A 16,395-nucleotide genomic window follows, 5' to 3' on the forward strand; every position below is an offset into this window, starting at 1 on the left:
CACAGCTTGCCAAATTGTCACATGTGATATACTGTAACACAGTCAAACCATCAGATATAACCTTAATTAAACCTAAGCATTTAACAATGATTGTATAGTTTTTTAAAGGTGATATAGAAGGACATTTAATACAATCTGTCAGCAAAAAAAAATAAAAATAATAATCTCACAGTTACATTTGAATGGGTATCAAAGGAGAAAGATGGGCTAAACTTGAGCATGTTAACCATGCTAACTACTAGCCAAATCTTAAACCCTTCTGGTGCACTAATGGTAAAGTGTGCAGTATGTGTACCTTTAAAAGTTAGAAGACTAATTTGTTTACAAAATTGGTTCTTTTGTGTGTGGGTCATGAGCTATGCTAGTTTTTGACAGCCTGTGTGTGTGTAGTGTGTCAATTACAAAGACTGGCATTGTGGGTAGACTCAGCAGGGCTTGATACTGCAGGTCAGGAGGATTTGGAAGTGATCTGCAATTGTTGGCCCAGCAGCTCTCCACCCAAGCAATAATAAGCCTCTCTGTCCCACTCATTGTTCCTGTGGACAAACTCGTTTTTTTGGGGGCAGAGTAATTTGATTTAGAAAGTCTCAATTCTTTTTTCTCTCACCCTTAATTCAATCTCCCACCCCACATTGTGTTTATCCACTTTCTATGAGGGCTGTGTGATGAACAGACTTTCTTCTAAGTGGCTTTCTAATTCTTTCATCCGTTCTCTTTTCTCTCTCTCTCTCTCTCTCTCTCTCTTTGACTATCTCCTTCACCCTCTTTTTCAATCTCTGCCTATGCCCTCATCATTTTAAAGTAGCGTATGTTCATATTTCCTGTTGATTCTGAACAAGAATAATGAAAAAACTTAGTAGACCGTAGTGCTGTTTATGAGTATTTGTTGTGGGTGAGTTGTCATTGTCATCTGCTATGTTTGTCTGAGACAGATTGAGTGCTCCATGCCTCGGTGTCAGTCTCCTTAGTCCTGCATAATTCATCTTTGTCTCAGAATATTGCTTTCTGTTCCTCAGGTCTGCTGCCGTACTCAGCCTTTTGTTCTGGAGACGGTCATTTACCAAAAGCAGATAAAAGCCCAACGATCAGATTTGGTTTCAAACTGCACGACAGTTTGGTCCGATAAGCGAATGTCTTTTGCCTTTGCTTGTCAGGGACAGTATAATATGAAAAATATTAAAAGATATCCTTTAAATATTGTCAAGATATTGTCAGAAATCTAAATAGTTTTATCTATCCTATAAAATTGGTATCATGTATCATGTACCAAATGTACATATTATTGTTATGGTATGTCTACTGTACTGTATATACAGTACATGCCATACTATATAAGTGACATAAATTAGACTTACAAATTGATTTTTTTTATTTATATGAATTAATTTATGCATACTGTGTATAAGTTAAAAGCTAAGTATGTATACATTTTTTATAATTATTATATATTTGTATTTTATTTTTGCTTTCATTTGTTTATTATAAGAATATATATATATATATGTGTGTGTGTGTGTGTGTGTGTGTGTGTGTGCTGGTGTGTGTATGTGTACAGTAGATAGATTCTTCAAACCTCTCATGTCAGATTCCTTTTTAAATCATATCTGATTTAAAAAGGAATCTGACAAAAAGTTGCATAGAATTTTCAGAAATAAGAAGGGATTTCAGCACACTCAATAGAGCGACTATGATGCTTATCTTTTACCTTGATAGGATCATATTGCTCCTTGACCAAGTTCCATCAGAAATGAAGAGGCCGTGCCGTACCTCTCCAGGTGACTCCTCCAGGGCTGAATAATCATTCCACTCAGATAAATAAAGATACTCAAATCACATAGCTGCTGCAAGCTATTTTGAGTTATAAGCAAAGTACAGCCAAGGACATTTTAGTGAGCATGCTCCACCTCAAGTGTGTGTGTGAGTGTGTGTGCTCTTGTTTTTGTGACATATCAGGACACAGCTCTGTATAATGACATGGGTATGATACAGGTATTACAAGGAGAGGGTGTCTTATGAGGACATAACCCATGTCCCCAAAATGCTTATAAATCATACAGAATTAGTTTTTTTGAGAAAGTAAAAATGCACAAAGTTTTCTGTGAGGGTTAGCTGTAGGGTTAGTGAAGGGCGATAGAATATACAGTTTGTACAGTATAAAAACCATTACGCCTATGGGATGTCCCCACTTTTCACAAGAACAAACGTGTGTGTGTGTGTGTGTGTGGCACTAATTACCTGTTTCTATCCCAGCCACCGTATCCAAGGACTAGACATTACCTGTTCAATGACTGGCCAGAACTCAGCAATAACTGTCACCTATTTACCTAATGGGCCTATTTATATGTTCAGCTGTCCTCTTCATCTGTAAAGTGTCTTAGAATAGAGAAAATGAAAAAAAAAACCACAAATGTTGAGCAATGATCGGGACAGTCGGGCTGTTGCCTCACCTTACACTCACACACACACACACACACACACACACTGAAGAAAGAGTTCTCCAGCAGTCTGTGAGATAGGGTTGTCATGGCAACGGGACTAGACCTGTAGTTTCCCAAGAATTATTTTCATAATGACCGTGTTACTGCATAATCTCATTGTCTGATATCATCCTTCCTGATAATATTCAGCTCAAGGAATTCATTTTTTCCTCCTCCCTCAAGCTTTCTGACAATAACCTTTAATGAATGTTACCATGGTAACCACCATCAATTTCCTCCAGAATACAATACAGTTATTTTTTTGTTCAGTGATTAACATGATTAATACGTTTCGTTTAAATGCTTTAAAGCCTGGTTCACATGGCAGGATAATTAGTCCGATTTTAGCCCCGATTGACACCTTCCGACAATCTTAAGGATGCTCCGATTATAGTAAAATAATCTGATCAGATATTCCTGCCGTGTGTGGTGTCTTAAGACTGCTCTCCTCCGCTCGGAAGGACGTCGGGACCGCTCCGATCTCAAATCGGGGATATCCAACATGTTGGATTTATTTAGCCCGATTTCTTCTCGTGTGTGGTGTCCCCCGAGGACAAACGATCACGCAGCCTGTGGACTGTGGCGTGTAGCCAATCAGAAAGCGAGGTGACGAGGCAGCGAGGAAGTACCGGGAAACAAAATCAAAACAGCCGGCGGCTTGGCGCACCAGAAAGTCCGGTGGACGTCAGAGATGGTGGACTTTGTCTCCACTTCTTTGACCATCGCCTTTTCTTGTTTTTCTTATGTTTTTTTTTTCGGTTACAAACAAAGCACAAACTATGGCCACTGCATCCTCTTCATCCGGCATGATTGTTTACTCTGAAGTCACGTTTGATCTCGAGGGATTTTGCGAGATTTCCCGCCTGACCTGGGAATGCTCGGGAGTCAAATCGGTTCGTGTGTGATGTGTTGATTTTGCCGTGTGGCTGCACACCACACACTGTACGACCAAAACTGTTAGACCCGTGATTTTTTATCGCCGTGTGTGGGGTCTCTCAGGTTTGGAAAATCGGCCGACAATTTTTAAATCGTCCCGTGTGAACCAGGCTTAAGATGTATGTCATTGTCATTGTTTACTCACACTTATTTTATTCGAAACCTCTATGAAACCTGAACACAAAAGAATATATTTTGAAAAATGTGGGTAACCAAACATTTTCAGTTCCCATTGACTTCCATTGTATTTAAACCATGGTTACCATAGAATTAATTAATTAATTTATTTATTTATTTGTTTGTTTGTAAATTAGGTTGTTGTATTCTTGTCAAAAAAAAATTTTTTGTCGAGTTCTTTGATCGTCTTCTAGAATATTATTTTTTCTAGTAATTTTCCATCACATTTCATAACCTTCCTGCAAATAAACAACCGTGTCTCCTTGATGAGGTCAGAGCCCATGGGATTCACACGTGCAAATTAAGAATACACAAAGCATGCACATACAAAACACACTCTTATTATAGACATTTGTAACACAGCCATGTTGTGTCATATATGACATCCAGTCCTATCTTGTATGTGTGACCGATAGCCTGTTTTAATCACTTTATATTGAGGCTGAATAGCGTCATCCATCACTTGTGTTGTTAATGTGCTGATTTTATTCACCATGTTGCTTTTGCCTGCAGCTGTCTCCACCCTGCTCCTGACCTGTAACACCAAGACAACTCTCAGGAAAAAAATACAATATATGTAATAAGAGTCAGAAAAGCTGTAGCAGAATAGATTAAACTTTTTTAATCTATTTTTTTTTATTTTGGTTTGTCACACAAATCTGTCATATAGCTTTAGATGATCTAGGTTACTGTACACATGAGTCATATGGATTGCTTTAATGGTGTTTTTGGGAGCATGATAGCTTCTGCTCAATATATGTAAAAGAGCAGCATGGACATTCTTCAAAACATCTCTTTTTGTGTTACTTGGAAGAAAGGAAGGATTTAATCCAACATTCAGTTTTAGGTGGACCTTCCCTTCTGGTTCCTTTCAAAGTGAATGTGTATAAATGTGAGCGTGTATTAGCTTAGCTTTGAGATGAGATCCTTGTCTGCACCAGCAGCTCCCACATCATCTCTCCCAATTGCAGTTCAATTGAAGCTTTTTGGGGCATTTCTGAATGGAGCTGAACTGAAGGTGCTCCATGTGCAGGTGATGTGACAGCTGTGAGACTCTCACTACTTTGTACTAACCCCCCAATTTAACACTTCACTCCTGTTTCTCTGCGTATCCATATATTTACCTTTTTTCTCACCACTTTCCACACTACATCCCACTCTCCATCACACCTTTTCAGCTCAAATTAACTATCATTTTTTACTCTGCTATGTAACAGTCCTCCAATGATCTCTTTTGTACCTGTAGTTCTTTACCAGCATCTTTAAAGCAGAATACAGATGTGTGTGTCACAGCTGCCACTCTTGTGCCTAATTTACACCTGGTGTTGAGATCCGAAGATCAGATTTAAGAGATATAACTTTATAACTATATCTTTATTGTTATCTTTACAGTTACTGTCTTTGGAGTGAATAAGCCTTAAGGCAAGTGAATCAGTGTCTGTGGTAATGAGAGTTTGATGATTGCTGAATGAAGTGAAGCAAATTTCCAGCCATTCCTTAAAATGCATTCAAAATGTTTGTGACTACAATCTCACTCAGTTGTCACAATGTTTTGAGGCACTGTCAAACCCTGCCCCAGCGGAGGAGCGAGAGGAGCTTGACAGACAAACTGTAAAGAAACATCTTGCATCCCGTTCAGTGGAAGTCTATCAACATTTTCTAGTTGCTGATACGTCAAGGACATGAATTTTCCATAAGCGAAATCTCTCGGGTCACTTGTGCGAAGTGTTTTTTAATATCAGTGTAAATGAGTTGCTCATCAGGTCTGAACTCATAGGGGTCACCTGAGTCAATACAGCTGGTATGAAAATTTTTACTTGGCCCTTGAAAATGTTGTATATTCCTGGAGAGTACTTTTTTAGTTGTAGTTGTGTTTAATTTATATCTGCATTTAATATTTTAGATATTTTAATCTACATGTTTTTTTTCTTTTGCGATTTTTATTGTTTTTGTATATTTATTTACAACAATTTATTTACATATTTATAATGAATGTGTTTTAATTTATATTGTGGAACACAAAGTAAATATATGGTAAATATTTGCACATCTTGGATAAACATACTTCTCGTCTTCCTTGTTAACTCCACTTCTTCCACATACTTCTTATTTTTTCTCAGTGGCCTTTGATTTTTGCTCTGCACCTTGATTGACACACACATCCTCAATCCATGACAGGAAGAGAAGGGCTTTCAAGTACCATTAGTCTCACTGAATTAAGCCTGTGTTCTGAGCCGCCTTCCGCTTCCTCTCTTCAGGTCTGTCCCTGATCGCCCCCGCCGTGGCCAAGCAACAGCACAAATATGCCGATGATTACCACGAAGCATCAATGATTCCCAAAGCAGTTGTGTTTTTTATTTAATTAAGCCCATCTGCTTCAGCTTCAGCTCCTTGTCTTGTTCGAGTAATTTGAGGGTGCTTGCTGTTCATTTTCTGTTATTTTTAGGAGCTAAGTGCTGGACGGGAGAGCTGGTGCCACGTCCTGTCACAATCCACCATGCCCCAGTTTCACACTTGATAAACCCTCTTTTCAAGATTGGCTGGCAGGCTCACCCTGACACAGGCATCTGTTCCTGCCTCGTCTGGCTGCTCTGAGGAGCCTCGTGGTGTTGTTTGGTGCTGTTTTTTCTGCTTACAGAGCACATCGAGTCCAACACAACACTGAGGATGCTTTTCCTCATGGTGCATTGATTCCTTTTTCCTCAGAAAATAAATAAATACATTTGTGCCCACTTGCTGTGAGGGACAGATTTTGCTAGTATTAGCAGCATAAAACAATTGAATATGAATTAAATAAATAATAAATGCATAGAAATACATAGAATTTTTCATGATTTATGAAGTTGTTCCCCCCCACATTTATATACATTTATTATAATATATAATAACTATTTTTATTTTGATGTATAATATTGCCAGATTTTATATATTTCTATTTGTTTGTATGATGTATTTCGTATTTTTGGTGTTTAAACTTATTTCTTTACTTATTTCAGTTAGTTGCCAAAGCAACATTTCACATTTTCATATGTTATAATGGGGTGTATTTTCTACTTCGGCCATACATAAACTATATTTGAGGAAATGATAAACTGCTAAATGAATATGTTGACAGGCCTGAAGTGGAAAACAGACTCTTTGGCTCATGCTGAAGTCGTGAATTCTTCTGTGCTATCTTTAGGCTTTAGGTTAATTAGCTCCAAAGGGGGCTTGAGAAACACCCATTGGCCCAGAACAAGCCTCCAGACCATAGCAAACCTGCTCGTCTATCTAAACCTTCCTTGCCCAGCTGTTACTTCAGTTAACAACAGCAGAGATACAGCAACACAAGAACATCATATGAGCTGACATAGTGACACCATGCCTATCTACACAAAAGATTTTCCTGCAGTGATATCCATTTTTTCTTAATAACTTAAACCGGAAAGTGTTAATTACTGTTCTTCATTTATTATGTTTACACTTCCGATTAGCATTGTCATTTACACCTGGTATTTAAATGTCTCATTATTTTTTTTATTAATATTATTATTATGTAATATATAAATAATATATTTAAAATTTAGATTATTTTTGTTATTATATTAATTATTATATAAATGTTTATTATTAAATAGTATTAGAAGTCTTTCTGCAATGCCAGTATACATTACAGAAGTGTGTATATCTTGCTGGTGTCTCTTTTTTTGTGACATTGAAAATGAATAATATACAAGTAAAATAATAAAACGTACAATTAAATTGGCTTCAAAAGTTGTGCTGACAGAGATCAAAGTTGAGAGATATCAACAAACATTCTTCTTCTCACCTTGTGTATCTCTTTGCAAGGTACAAAAATATGTTCAAGATGAAAAGGAAGAGCTGTAGAAAGTTGCAGGATTTGAAAACCTGAGGGTAAATATGTCATTAGGGTTGTGCTGGTGTTTTTACCCTCTACAGAGAAGGCTGATACATACTGCTCTTCAAAGGTTAATCATAGACCTGGGTTGTCATTCACAGTTACTGTGTTCTTTCATCATGAGTGAATGGGGGTGTTCATCTTGCACTGGTGTGAATTTAGCTCCCCAAACTTAGATGATTCCCTTTTTTGAGACTTGAGAATCTCTGTTGCGCTAATTTTGAAACAGCTTGCTTTTACTACTGTCGTACACATCTACATTTATAGAGCTACATGTAAAGATGCATTTTTCTTCGTGATTTAATCAGACACATTTTTCACACAGTAATAGTGTTGATTTAGTCATGTACAACCTTACAAATCAGAAACTGTGACCTAGCATGGTACAGTCAAAATAACAGATGCAATAGCGATGTGACTGTACTTTTACTATATATGATGTGTTACTCTATTCATAGTACACATTCCAAGGTATTTGAAGAATACCATGGTATTACTATAATGCTATTGTCCAATTCTACCAATACTTTGTTGATATTGTTGTTTTTAACTGTCTATGGATGTTTCACAAGCCTCCAATATAGGCTTTGTCCACAATAATTCAGATAAATCTGAAAATGCGTGTTTTCTCTATGTTTTGACCTGAGATGACGTTTTTGCTTGTGAAAACTGAGCCATCTGCTATTTATTTTAAAGGTGCCATAGAATGCATTGTGTAATGGGAGGAGCCAACGACAGACACAGTGGGCGTGGCGTCAGGCCTCGAAGAGGCTTTTATTAACAGAAAATAAAACAAAAGGAGGGAATAAAAGTGGCTAAAAGAGGAGAGTGTCCAAAATAAACAGGATATCTGTTGTCCTCGTCGTGCGTTCATGTGGGTCGGGCAGTGTTCATGGAGGAAGGGTCCAGGTAAGAGGCGGAGTCCGGCAACCGCACACGCACCCTCTCTTCAGTCCGGGGCACAAGGGGTGACGGCTTCTTCTAGTGGCTTCTTCGAACGCGCCTAATGCTGCTCCATGTAAAAGCGCGCAGGTGATGGAGATTTACCGCTGATTACAGAACCGGCTTTACTGAAAATATAAATTAAATATTGTGTGTGATTTATCGTGCAGCCCTACTGCCTAAAATATAAAGTATTGCTCACTAAACCAAACTAACAAGACACGTGTTAACAGGCTAGATATCGGCCTACTCAGACTACATAGAGCTTGCAGAAAATATCATAACACACAAAGGGAATCTCAATCTAGAACTTGTGGGCCAATGGTGACGCTGAAGCCTGCCCTGATTTACATGAAACTCTAACTGCAACATTTAGGAACGCAAGAGCAAAGGGGAAAAGACCACAAGCACACAAAAAAATAACATGTGAGCAGGAAACCTGATTTTGTTTGAGATTTGGAAAAGTTTCAGTTTTGTGCAATATCATTTTAAATGTGTTTACATTTTTGATTTACGCTTATTAAAAAAACATTGCATTTGTTCGGTTTTGTGCATTATTATTTTACACGTGTTTTTAAATATTTGATCTTTGCTTATTATTTTTCGATCTGTGGCTGCAATACATTTGGTGGGATTCTGATCCCATACATTTCCTTTGAAAATAAAAGTTGAAAAAGTTTAGCTGAGACGTGATGCAGGATGCAGGATGTGACAAGGCTCTGGAAGTTCAGCTGAGACGTGACAAGGCTCTGGAAGTTCAGCTGAGACGTGACGAGGCTCTAGATGATCTGTTGTGGTATGTTGAATCTCTGGAAGATCTGCTGAGACGTGATGAAATCCTGGAAGAGCTGCTGAGACATAATGAAGCTCTGGAAGATCCGTGGTGATTTGACTGGGCTCATAGAGATCAAATGTGACTTGATTTAGTTCACGAAGACTGGTGGCGACTTTGTTCATGAAGATCATTGGTGACTTGACTTTGTTCACGGAGATCAATGGTGACTTGACTTGACTCGTGGGTGTTAATGGTGATTTGAATGGGGACCTGATCAACGGGGACCTCACTTGACTCTGGGAAGTCAACGGGGACCCGACTTGAATCATGAAGTTTAACTGTGGTTTTACTTGACTCATGGGTGTTAATGGTGATTTGCTCTGACTCTGGACGGTCAGTGGTGACTTGACCTGACTCTGGGAAATCAGCATGGACCTGATCAACGGTGACATGACTTGACTCTGGGAAGTCGACGGGGACCTGACCTGACTCTGGAAAGTCGACGGGGACCTGACCTGACTCTGGAAGACCAACTGGGCTGGCGGCCATCTTGTGCAGTGGCACCGGGTTGGTTGCCATCTTGTGCCGAGGCGCTGGGCTGGCGGCCATCTTGTGCAGAGGCGCCGGGCTGACAGCTATCTTGTGTAGTGGTGCCGGGCTGGCGGCAATCTTGTGCAATGGCTCTGGGCTGGTGGCCATCTTGTGCAGTGGCTCTGGACTGGCGGCCATCTTGTGCCGTGACGCTGGACTGGCGGCCATTTTGTGAACAGTCTCCGGGCTGGCAGCCATTTCGTGGAGAGACTTTGGGGCTTCAACGCTGTCCTCTGCCTCTCCCACAGTGAACGGAGAGTCACATAATATCAGCGCATAGTCCATGATGTCCCTTAATCTGCCCTTAAACTCCCATCCAGGTAACAGTGATTTAGTTGGTTCATTGAGTCCAAAACGCAAAAATTCCTTAAACAAAACTTCATCATAGTACTGTACTTGATATGATATCTCACAGAACTGTTGAACATATTCTTCAATAGATAGGGCTCCTTGATGAAGGTGCAATAGCTGATCTACTAGGTCAATGATAGAGCTGGAGAGTTGACATACTGACCTTGAAGTAGGAATAGATATCTCAGTAACAAGAGGATTACGGGCTGCTGGATCCTGTTATGGCGAAGTCTTCTGTTACGAAGATAGTCAGAGACGTTCGGATCCAATTGCTGTTCTTTATTAACAGAAAGGTCAGGAAGGCAGTAATCAGTAACGGCGTCAGGTTTGTTAGGGATATCCAGAATCGAAAACAGAAATAAGCAGAAGTCAGGGCAGGCGCAGAGAATCAAAGGCGGAATACACAATCCAATATCAGACAGGGGAATATGCTAATCAGAGAGCGTCACAAATGGGCGGGACTTTCACGGAGTATGACGTCATAGTCTGGAACTGCTAGTGTGGGGAGATATATAAGATTATAAGATTTTTTACCATTATAAGCTGGTTGTTTTCACACACTGCGGTCACACAACTGTGTTCAATCACCTTATAAAAGTGATTTTTGCATTCTATGTCGCCTTTAATAATGTTGCCATAGATAAATGTTACTTCATACAATCATCACATTACATTCCTGCAAAATGACATAATATTTATTTGCTATTGTATCTATCTATCTATCTATCTATCTATCTATCTATCTATCTATCTATCTATCTATCTATCTATCTATCTATCTATCTATATCTCTCTCTCTCTCTCTCTCTCTCTGATTTTTAGGGAAGCCCCATAGCCCCAAATTCAGTTCACTGGGCCTTGAACTCCTGGCGACGACGCTGGCTATTGTTGCCCATTTAACCTATTGTGATATGGATTGTATGGGCTGTCTGTCTTCCATGGACCTCCTATCTTATTACCTGCACAATCATGTACACTTGCATCTTACACCTGAAATTATTAAGTGGTCACTTCTTTCTGTTATTCCAGCATAAATTGTCAAGTCTGTAGGAGCAAAAACCATTATAGTTGATGTAAATAAAAAGGCAAACTCTCTCTTCTTACAAATCTGTTGTGATTGATTATAGCCCACTTAAGTCACTATAGCCCACCCTCTTTCTTTATTGGCAAAATGTCCAATTTTGTTCCTTTTTCTGGTTTGGGCCATACTGTATCTACTTAACGAAACAGCATTTATTTTCTGTTTTCATGTCTTAATCATAATTATTGGCAAACAGCTGATTTGTCAATGTTTTATAGAATGCAAAAAAAGTATATTCTATTTCTACCCCCCAACTGACTGACTGTTTTTTGGTTTTGTTTTTTTTATCCCATGCGAGCAGTGTTTTTTTATTACAAGTCATTTCACACTCTCCTTAATTTGGCTATACATAATTCTCAGCAGTGGAGATTTGAAAATGTAATTATTAGACAAAAGGAGATACTGCCTTCTGTTATTAAAGTACTGAGCCAAACATTTTACTACTTTGTATCAATATACTTATTCATTACACTGGCTTGCCAATTTGTGGTTCTTTAAAGAGGAACACATTAGGTGTAGGAAACAATACAATGCTTTAATTTTGGTTTCCACCCCCAGAATATTGTTCACAGAATATTGGTGGTGGGGGCATTTTACCTGTTCTGGGAAATATTCATAATTAATATAAGAAACCTAGTAGCTTACTGAAACCAACTGGGGGGAAAATATGTTTGCTGTAGTCAGTCTCAACTGGGCACGAAGACTGAAGATTTAACAGAGGATGCCATGAAATATGTGAAGAACCTTGAGGAAATATTACACTGAGACCATTCGTTTTGTTGAGGAGCCAATAATTCTGACTTATTGAAAATGTTGCCAAATATGCAATAATGTTTTTTGTTGTCTCCAGTATTTTTAGCTATTATTTGAGTCAAACAAGTTTTATGCATTGCTCAGTGAAGAAAAGGTACAAATGTAAATGCACACCTTTTTTCTTTGCTCAGTTTACAGAAGTATTGCATGCCTTTAAACTGTTTTATATTCATTGAAAAAATGCAATGAAGCTGCAAACAGCCATACAATAATTATAAATCATGTTTCTTACCTTCAATATAATAAGAATGGTGTTTTGCTTTTAGGGATCTAACCTTCAGTCAAATAAGAATGAAGTTCTTCTGTGCATTCTTACCCCAAAGGCTGAGAATTTAAAAATTCATCTAAATACATGCAAATCTTGTGATAGAAAATAAACAGCCCATTTAGGATAGGTTCTGCTGATACACACTCTGCCCTGCTTACAAAATGTGATGTCTTTTCTGTGCAGGTTTGGCACCAGATGAATGAACAAGGCATTTCAAGGTGCTCAAAGCTGATGTGATGTCATCAAGTGCATTGCCCTGTTAAGAACAAACACAGCTCAGTCCTTTGGCGGTATCTTGGAGTAGAAATGCAAAGAATGTGAGATTAGGTTGTGATTCTGCACTCTATCCATACTGTAAACTTTAAAAGTCTAGGTAAAGGCAAGTGAGAGAACAAGACCTTGAGATGGATCCAGGATTATCGAGGAGCTTTTGAGAGAGAAGCTCAGACTTGTACAACATGAATGTGCAAGGCAATTTTCAAGCCAGTGAAGTCAACCAACAAGAAGAAATACAAAACGACGACAAGCAGCCTTTGCCAGAAACAGTGGAAGACGCCAATGCCAATCAAATCACCAAAGACAAAAAAATTAATTCAGATGACAGAGAGCATCGCAGCCAACTACCCCCTCTGGTGTCGCATTCCGAAGCCCAGGAGAGGATCATTATCTGGGGAACACATGCTCGGATTGAAGACCCTGTGCTTGAAGAGTTTGATCTGCTGGAGTGTCAAGAGCTAGAAACATTTGTTGTAGAAGAAGAACAGTTAGACATGCAGAGTGAAAGAAGCAGGAAGGGAGCAAAGAACTTCAGTGACAAAGAGTTTTCTTCCAAAGCCATCAGCACCACTGTTGGCTCACGTTGGAAAGACCACAATGAAAACCATAGTGTGGGCGGGGATGCAAATGAGAACTCTCAGCCCCTTGACCTCAGGACCTCTAGCTCTCGCTCTGGTGCAAACCGCACCCTGAGAGATGCACGCAGTGGTTCTGAGAGCAATGTCTTTTCATCTTCTCTATCTGCAGTGACCAGCCTCAGTGGAAGTTTAGCCAGTGCCCTGGACAGTGCAGGCCGCACACAGCCTCTCTCTTCCCAGTCCACCAAGTCTACCTCAGGCAAAGGCAGGAACCAGCATCAAGCTACTACCAAGTCCTACATCCACTCAGAGAGAAACAGGGAGCTTGCCAGGGATTTGGACCAAAACCATAACTCTACCACACTGCCTCAGGAACCACAATATGACAGAAGTAAGCTAGTATATCCTTCAAATGGAGCAGTAAAGCTGCAAAAATTCCAAATGGAAGCAGAGCAGAATGCTGGGAAAAGGATGTCAACCGAGGTGCCAAAAGGTATAGTGAGGGTGCTACCTTCTTGTAGGCAGCTAGTCCGCCCTCTTTCTACTGAAAAGCAACTATCCTCAGGATACCCTAGCATAGACACTCATGCAGACCAGCACCAATCCCACTTCTCAAAGACAGGTCAGAGCCATTCACAAGTGCTGCCAACTACAGAAGTCAAAAGCGATCCCAACACAAACTCACAAACACCTCCCAACCAGACCTTTACCCGAGAAGCCCAACACTTGAAGAGGCAAAGCTCAGCAGATCGTGCTGAAAGTCCCTCCAGCCTAGAAAGGAAGACTCACTTTGGCCGGCGGGCCTACAGCAGTCCGACTAGACCTTCGACACCTCCATCCCCAAAGACAACAAGGTCCCCTCAAAGACAGCCTTCTTCATCACCCATCAAGACTTTACCTTCTCGAGTTCCTCACCTGGGTTATGCTGGGTACAGCTCAGGTTTAAGAGCCCCAGTTAAAACCACTATCAACACAAGCATCCATAAAACTCCACCACAGCAGGCTTCAATGGAGACCTCCCCTCCAAGCAAGTGCCTGCCAAAACCGAAAAGTGTCCGGCCCAAAATCATTACATACATTCGGAAGACCCCGCAGGTCAAACCCCAGTCTCTTGAGGGAACTTACGAGGTGTCATCCTCACCTACAAGACTGTCAACATATAGCACCACAGAGGCCAAACCAGAGGTCAGAGATCAAGGAGAAGCCACTGTGCTGAGTGCCTCAAATTTACTCTATGATAAGTATCGACAAGAGATGCAGAAGGTCCGGTTCTTCTCGCCTGGACTCATGGTGTCTGGTATTAAGCCATCCAGAAACACCATGCCCCATAAAATGGCAGGCAGAGCGGACAGCTTCTATGGGTCTCTCAGCAAGCCTCTGTCTGCCGCGGTAAGGAATCCAATCCTTCCAAACATTTAGCAATATGCTGTTCTTTGGTTAAATGCTTTTATATCTATTTCTTGTTAAATATAATTAAATGTAAGCTCTATTACATGATTAAATCAGTAAAACCATGTGCTTTGATAATGCTATGGTGTGCGCGTGTTGTGGAGTATTTAAAGGGATAGTCCACCCAAAAATGAAAATTCTGTCATTAATTACTCACCCTCATGTTGTTCCACACCCATAAGTCCTTCATTCAGCTTTGGAACAAATTAAAGGGGTCATATTATGCAATTTCAATTTCAATTTGTATTTTCTCTTTGGAATGTTACAAGAGTTAAAAGTCAACCACGCCCTCCTAAAATGGCTCATTCTAACATGCCCCCACATGACTATGTCACAATGTGGGAAGATTTGCATAATGCCATCCAAATGTTCAAACAAAGAAATAAGGCATAACTTTTATTATCGCTGTTGCTGCCGTCCTCATGTTGTGTATTTGTTGTGTGCTGTGTGTTTTGTTGTGAAAGCGAAACTTCTTTGTTTGACCTTCAAAATGAGGACAAAACTAGAAATCAGTGATTAAGTTGTATTTACAACACTGTTCCAGAAGAGTTCAACATAAATATTCAGATGTGTGCAGCCCTTTTTACAGAGGATGTTTCCTTAACCAGTAGCCTACAATGCTTCTGTGCACAAAGGCTGTTTCTATAAAGTGGGGCAATTCCAACTTTGCAAGGACAATCTGGTGCTTCTGACTCACAGCCTGTAAGTACGTTTACATATTTAAAGAATTTGCCACTGATGATTCAAATGCAAGTTTTGAGCAGTGTAGAGTAGGCTTGTTGTATGTCGTTTCTTCGATCACATATGCAGACATGGATTTATGATTACGGAGTGCAATACGGAGTGCAATACGCAACGTAACGCGTAAAAAGACAGTATAAGTCATTATAATCAGTAATTATGTCCCCACTGAATGCAACAAATGCCTAGTTTGTAATGGGTTTTATTGGTTTTGTCACATAGTGCTGATAGATGGCATCACAGTATGGTAAACGGTGTAACATTTCCGTCACAAGCTTGAGGCATTCAGTCCATCACAACTCACTTGATAGCTGGCAAATAAGCGTACACCTCGCTTTTCAGAATGATGAGCTTTGTAAAATCGACACGTTTCAGAAAGGCCGAACATAGAGGAGCAACAATAATGTACAATATGTGTTAAAAAAATTATGTTAAACCACATAAACACATTGTATGACACTAAATACACAAAATAATGTTCTTTTTAGCAACGTCACATGACCCCTTTAAGATATTTTTGATGAAATCCAACAGCTATCTGATCCTGCATTAACAGCAAGGGAACTAGTATGTTCAAGACACAGAAAGGTAGTAAGGAAATCGTTAAAATAAATAGTCCATGTTACAAGCTACAATTTTTGTGTGCAGAGAAATAAAAAAATATTGAATTTATTCAGCAATAACAACTTTATTCAACAATTCTTCACTTCCCTGTCACTGACGGTTGAATGACGGATGTCACATGGACTATTTTAATGATTTCCTTACTACGTTTATTTGCCTTGAATGTGGTAGTTCCCTTGCTGTCTATGAAGGGTCAGAAAGCTCTTGGTTTTCATCAAAAATTTCTTAATTTGTGTTGTATGAACAAAGGTCTATGTGTTTGGAACAACATGAGAGTGAGTAATTAATGATAGAATTTTAATTTTTGGTTGAACTATCCCTTTAACAGACTACTCCCTGAATGCTTTGTGAACGGAATGTCAATATTTTAGTAAGCTTTTACATTTTGACACTCTTTTCTTCAGTAGACACGTTTATG

General features: G+C 39.5%; 1 protein-coding gene across 2 annotated transcripts in view; it reads left to right on the forward strand.

Moving 5' to 3' along the window:
• The window catches only part of LOC132132726 (microtubule-associated tumor suppressor candidate 2-like), a 68,250-nt gene that overhangs the window by 12,138 nt on the left and 39,717 nt on the right, over nucleotides 1-16,395 (forward strand). For both annotated transcript variants that reach the window (XM_059545224.1, XM_059545225.1), the window contains exon 2: nucleotides 12,493-14,552. In XM_059545224.1, the coding sequence (XP_059401207.1) occupies nucleotides 12,768-14,552 (1,785 nt within the window). In that variant the 5' untranslated portion in view covers nucleotides 12,493-12,767. The remainder of the gene's footprint in view (nucleotides 1-12,492; nucleotides 14,553-16,395) is intronic.

This window comes from Carassius carassius, chromosome 49 (genome assembly GCF_963082965.1).
Source record: "Carassius carassius chromosome 49, fCarCar2.1, whole genome shotgun sequence".
Lineage (NCBI taxonomy): Eukaryota > Metazoa > Chordata > Actinopteri > Cypriniformes > Cyprinidae > Carassius > Carassius carassius.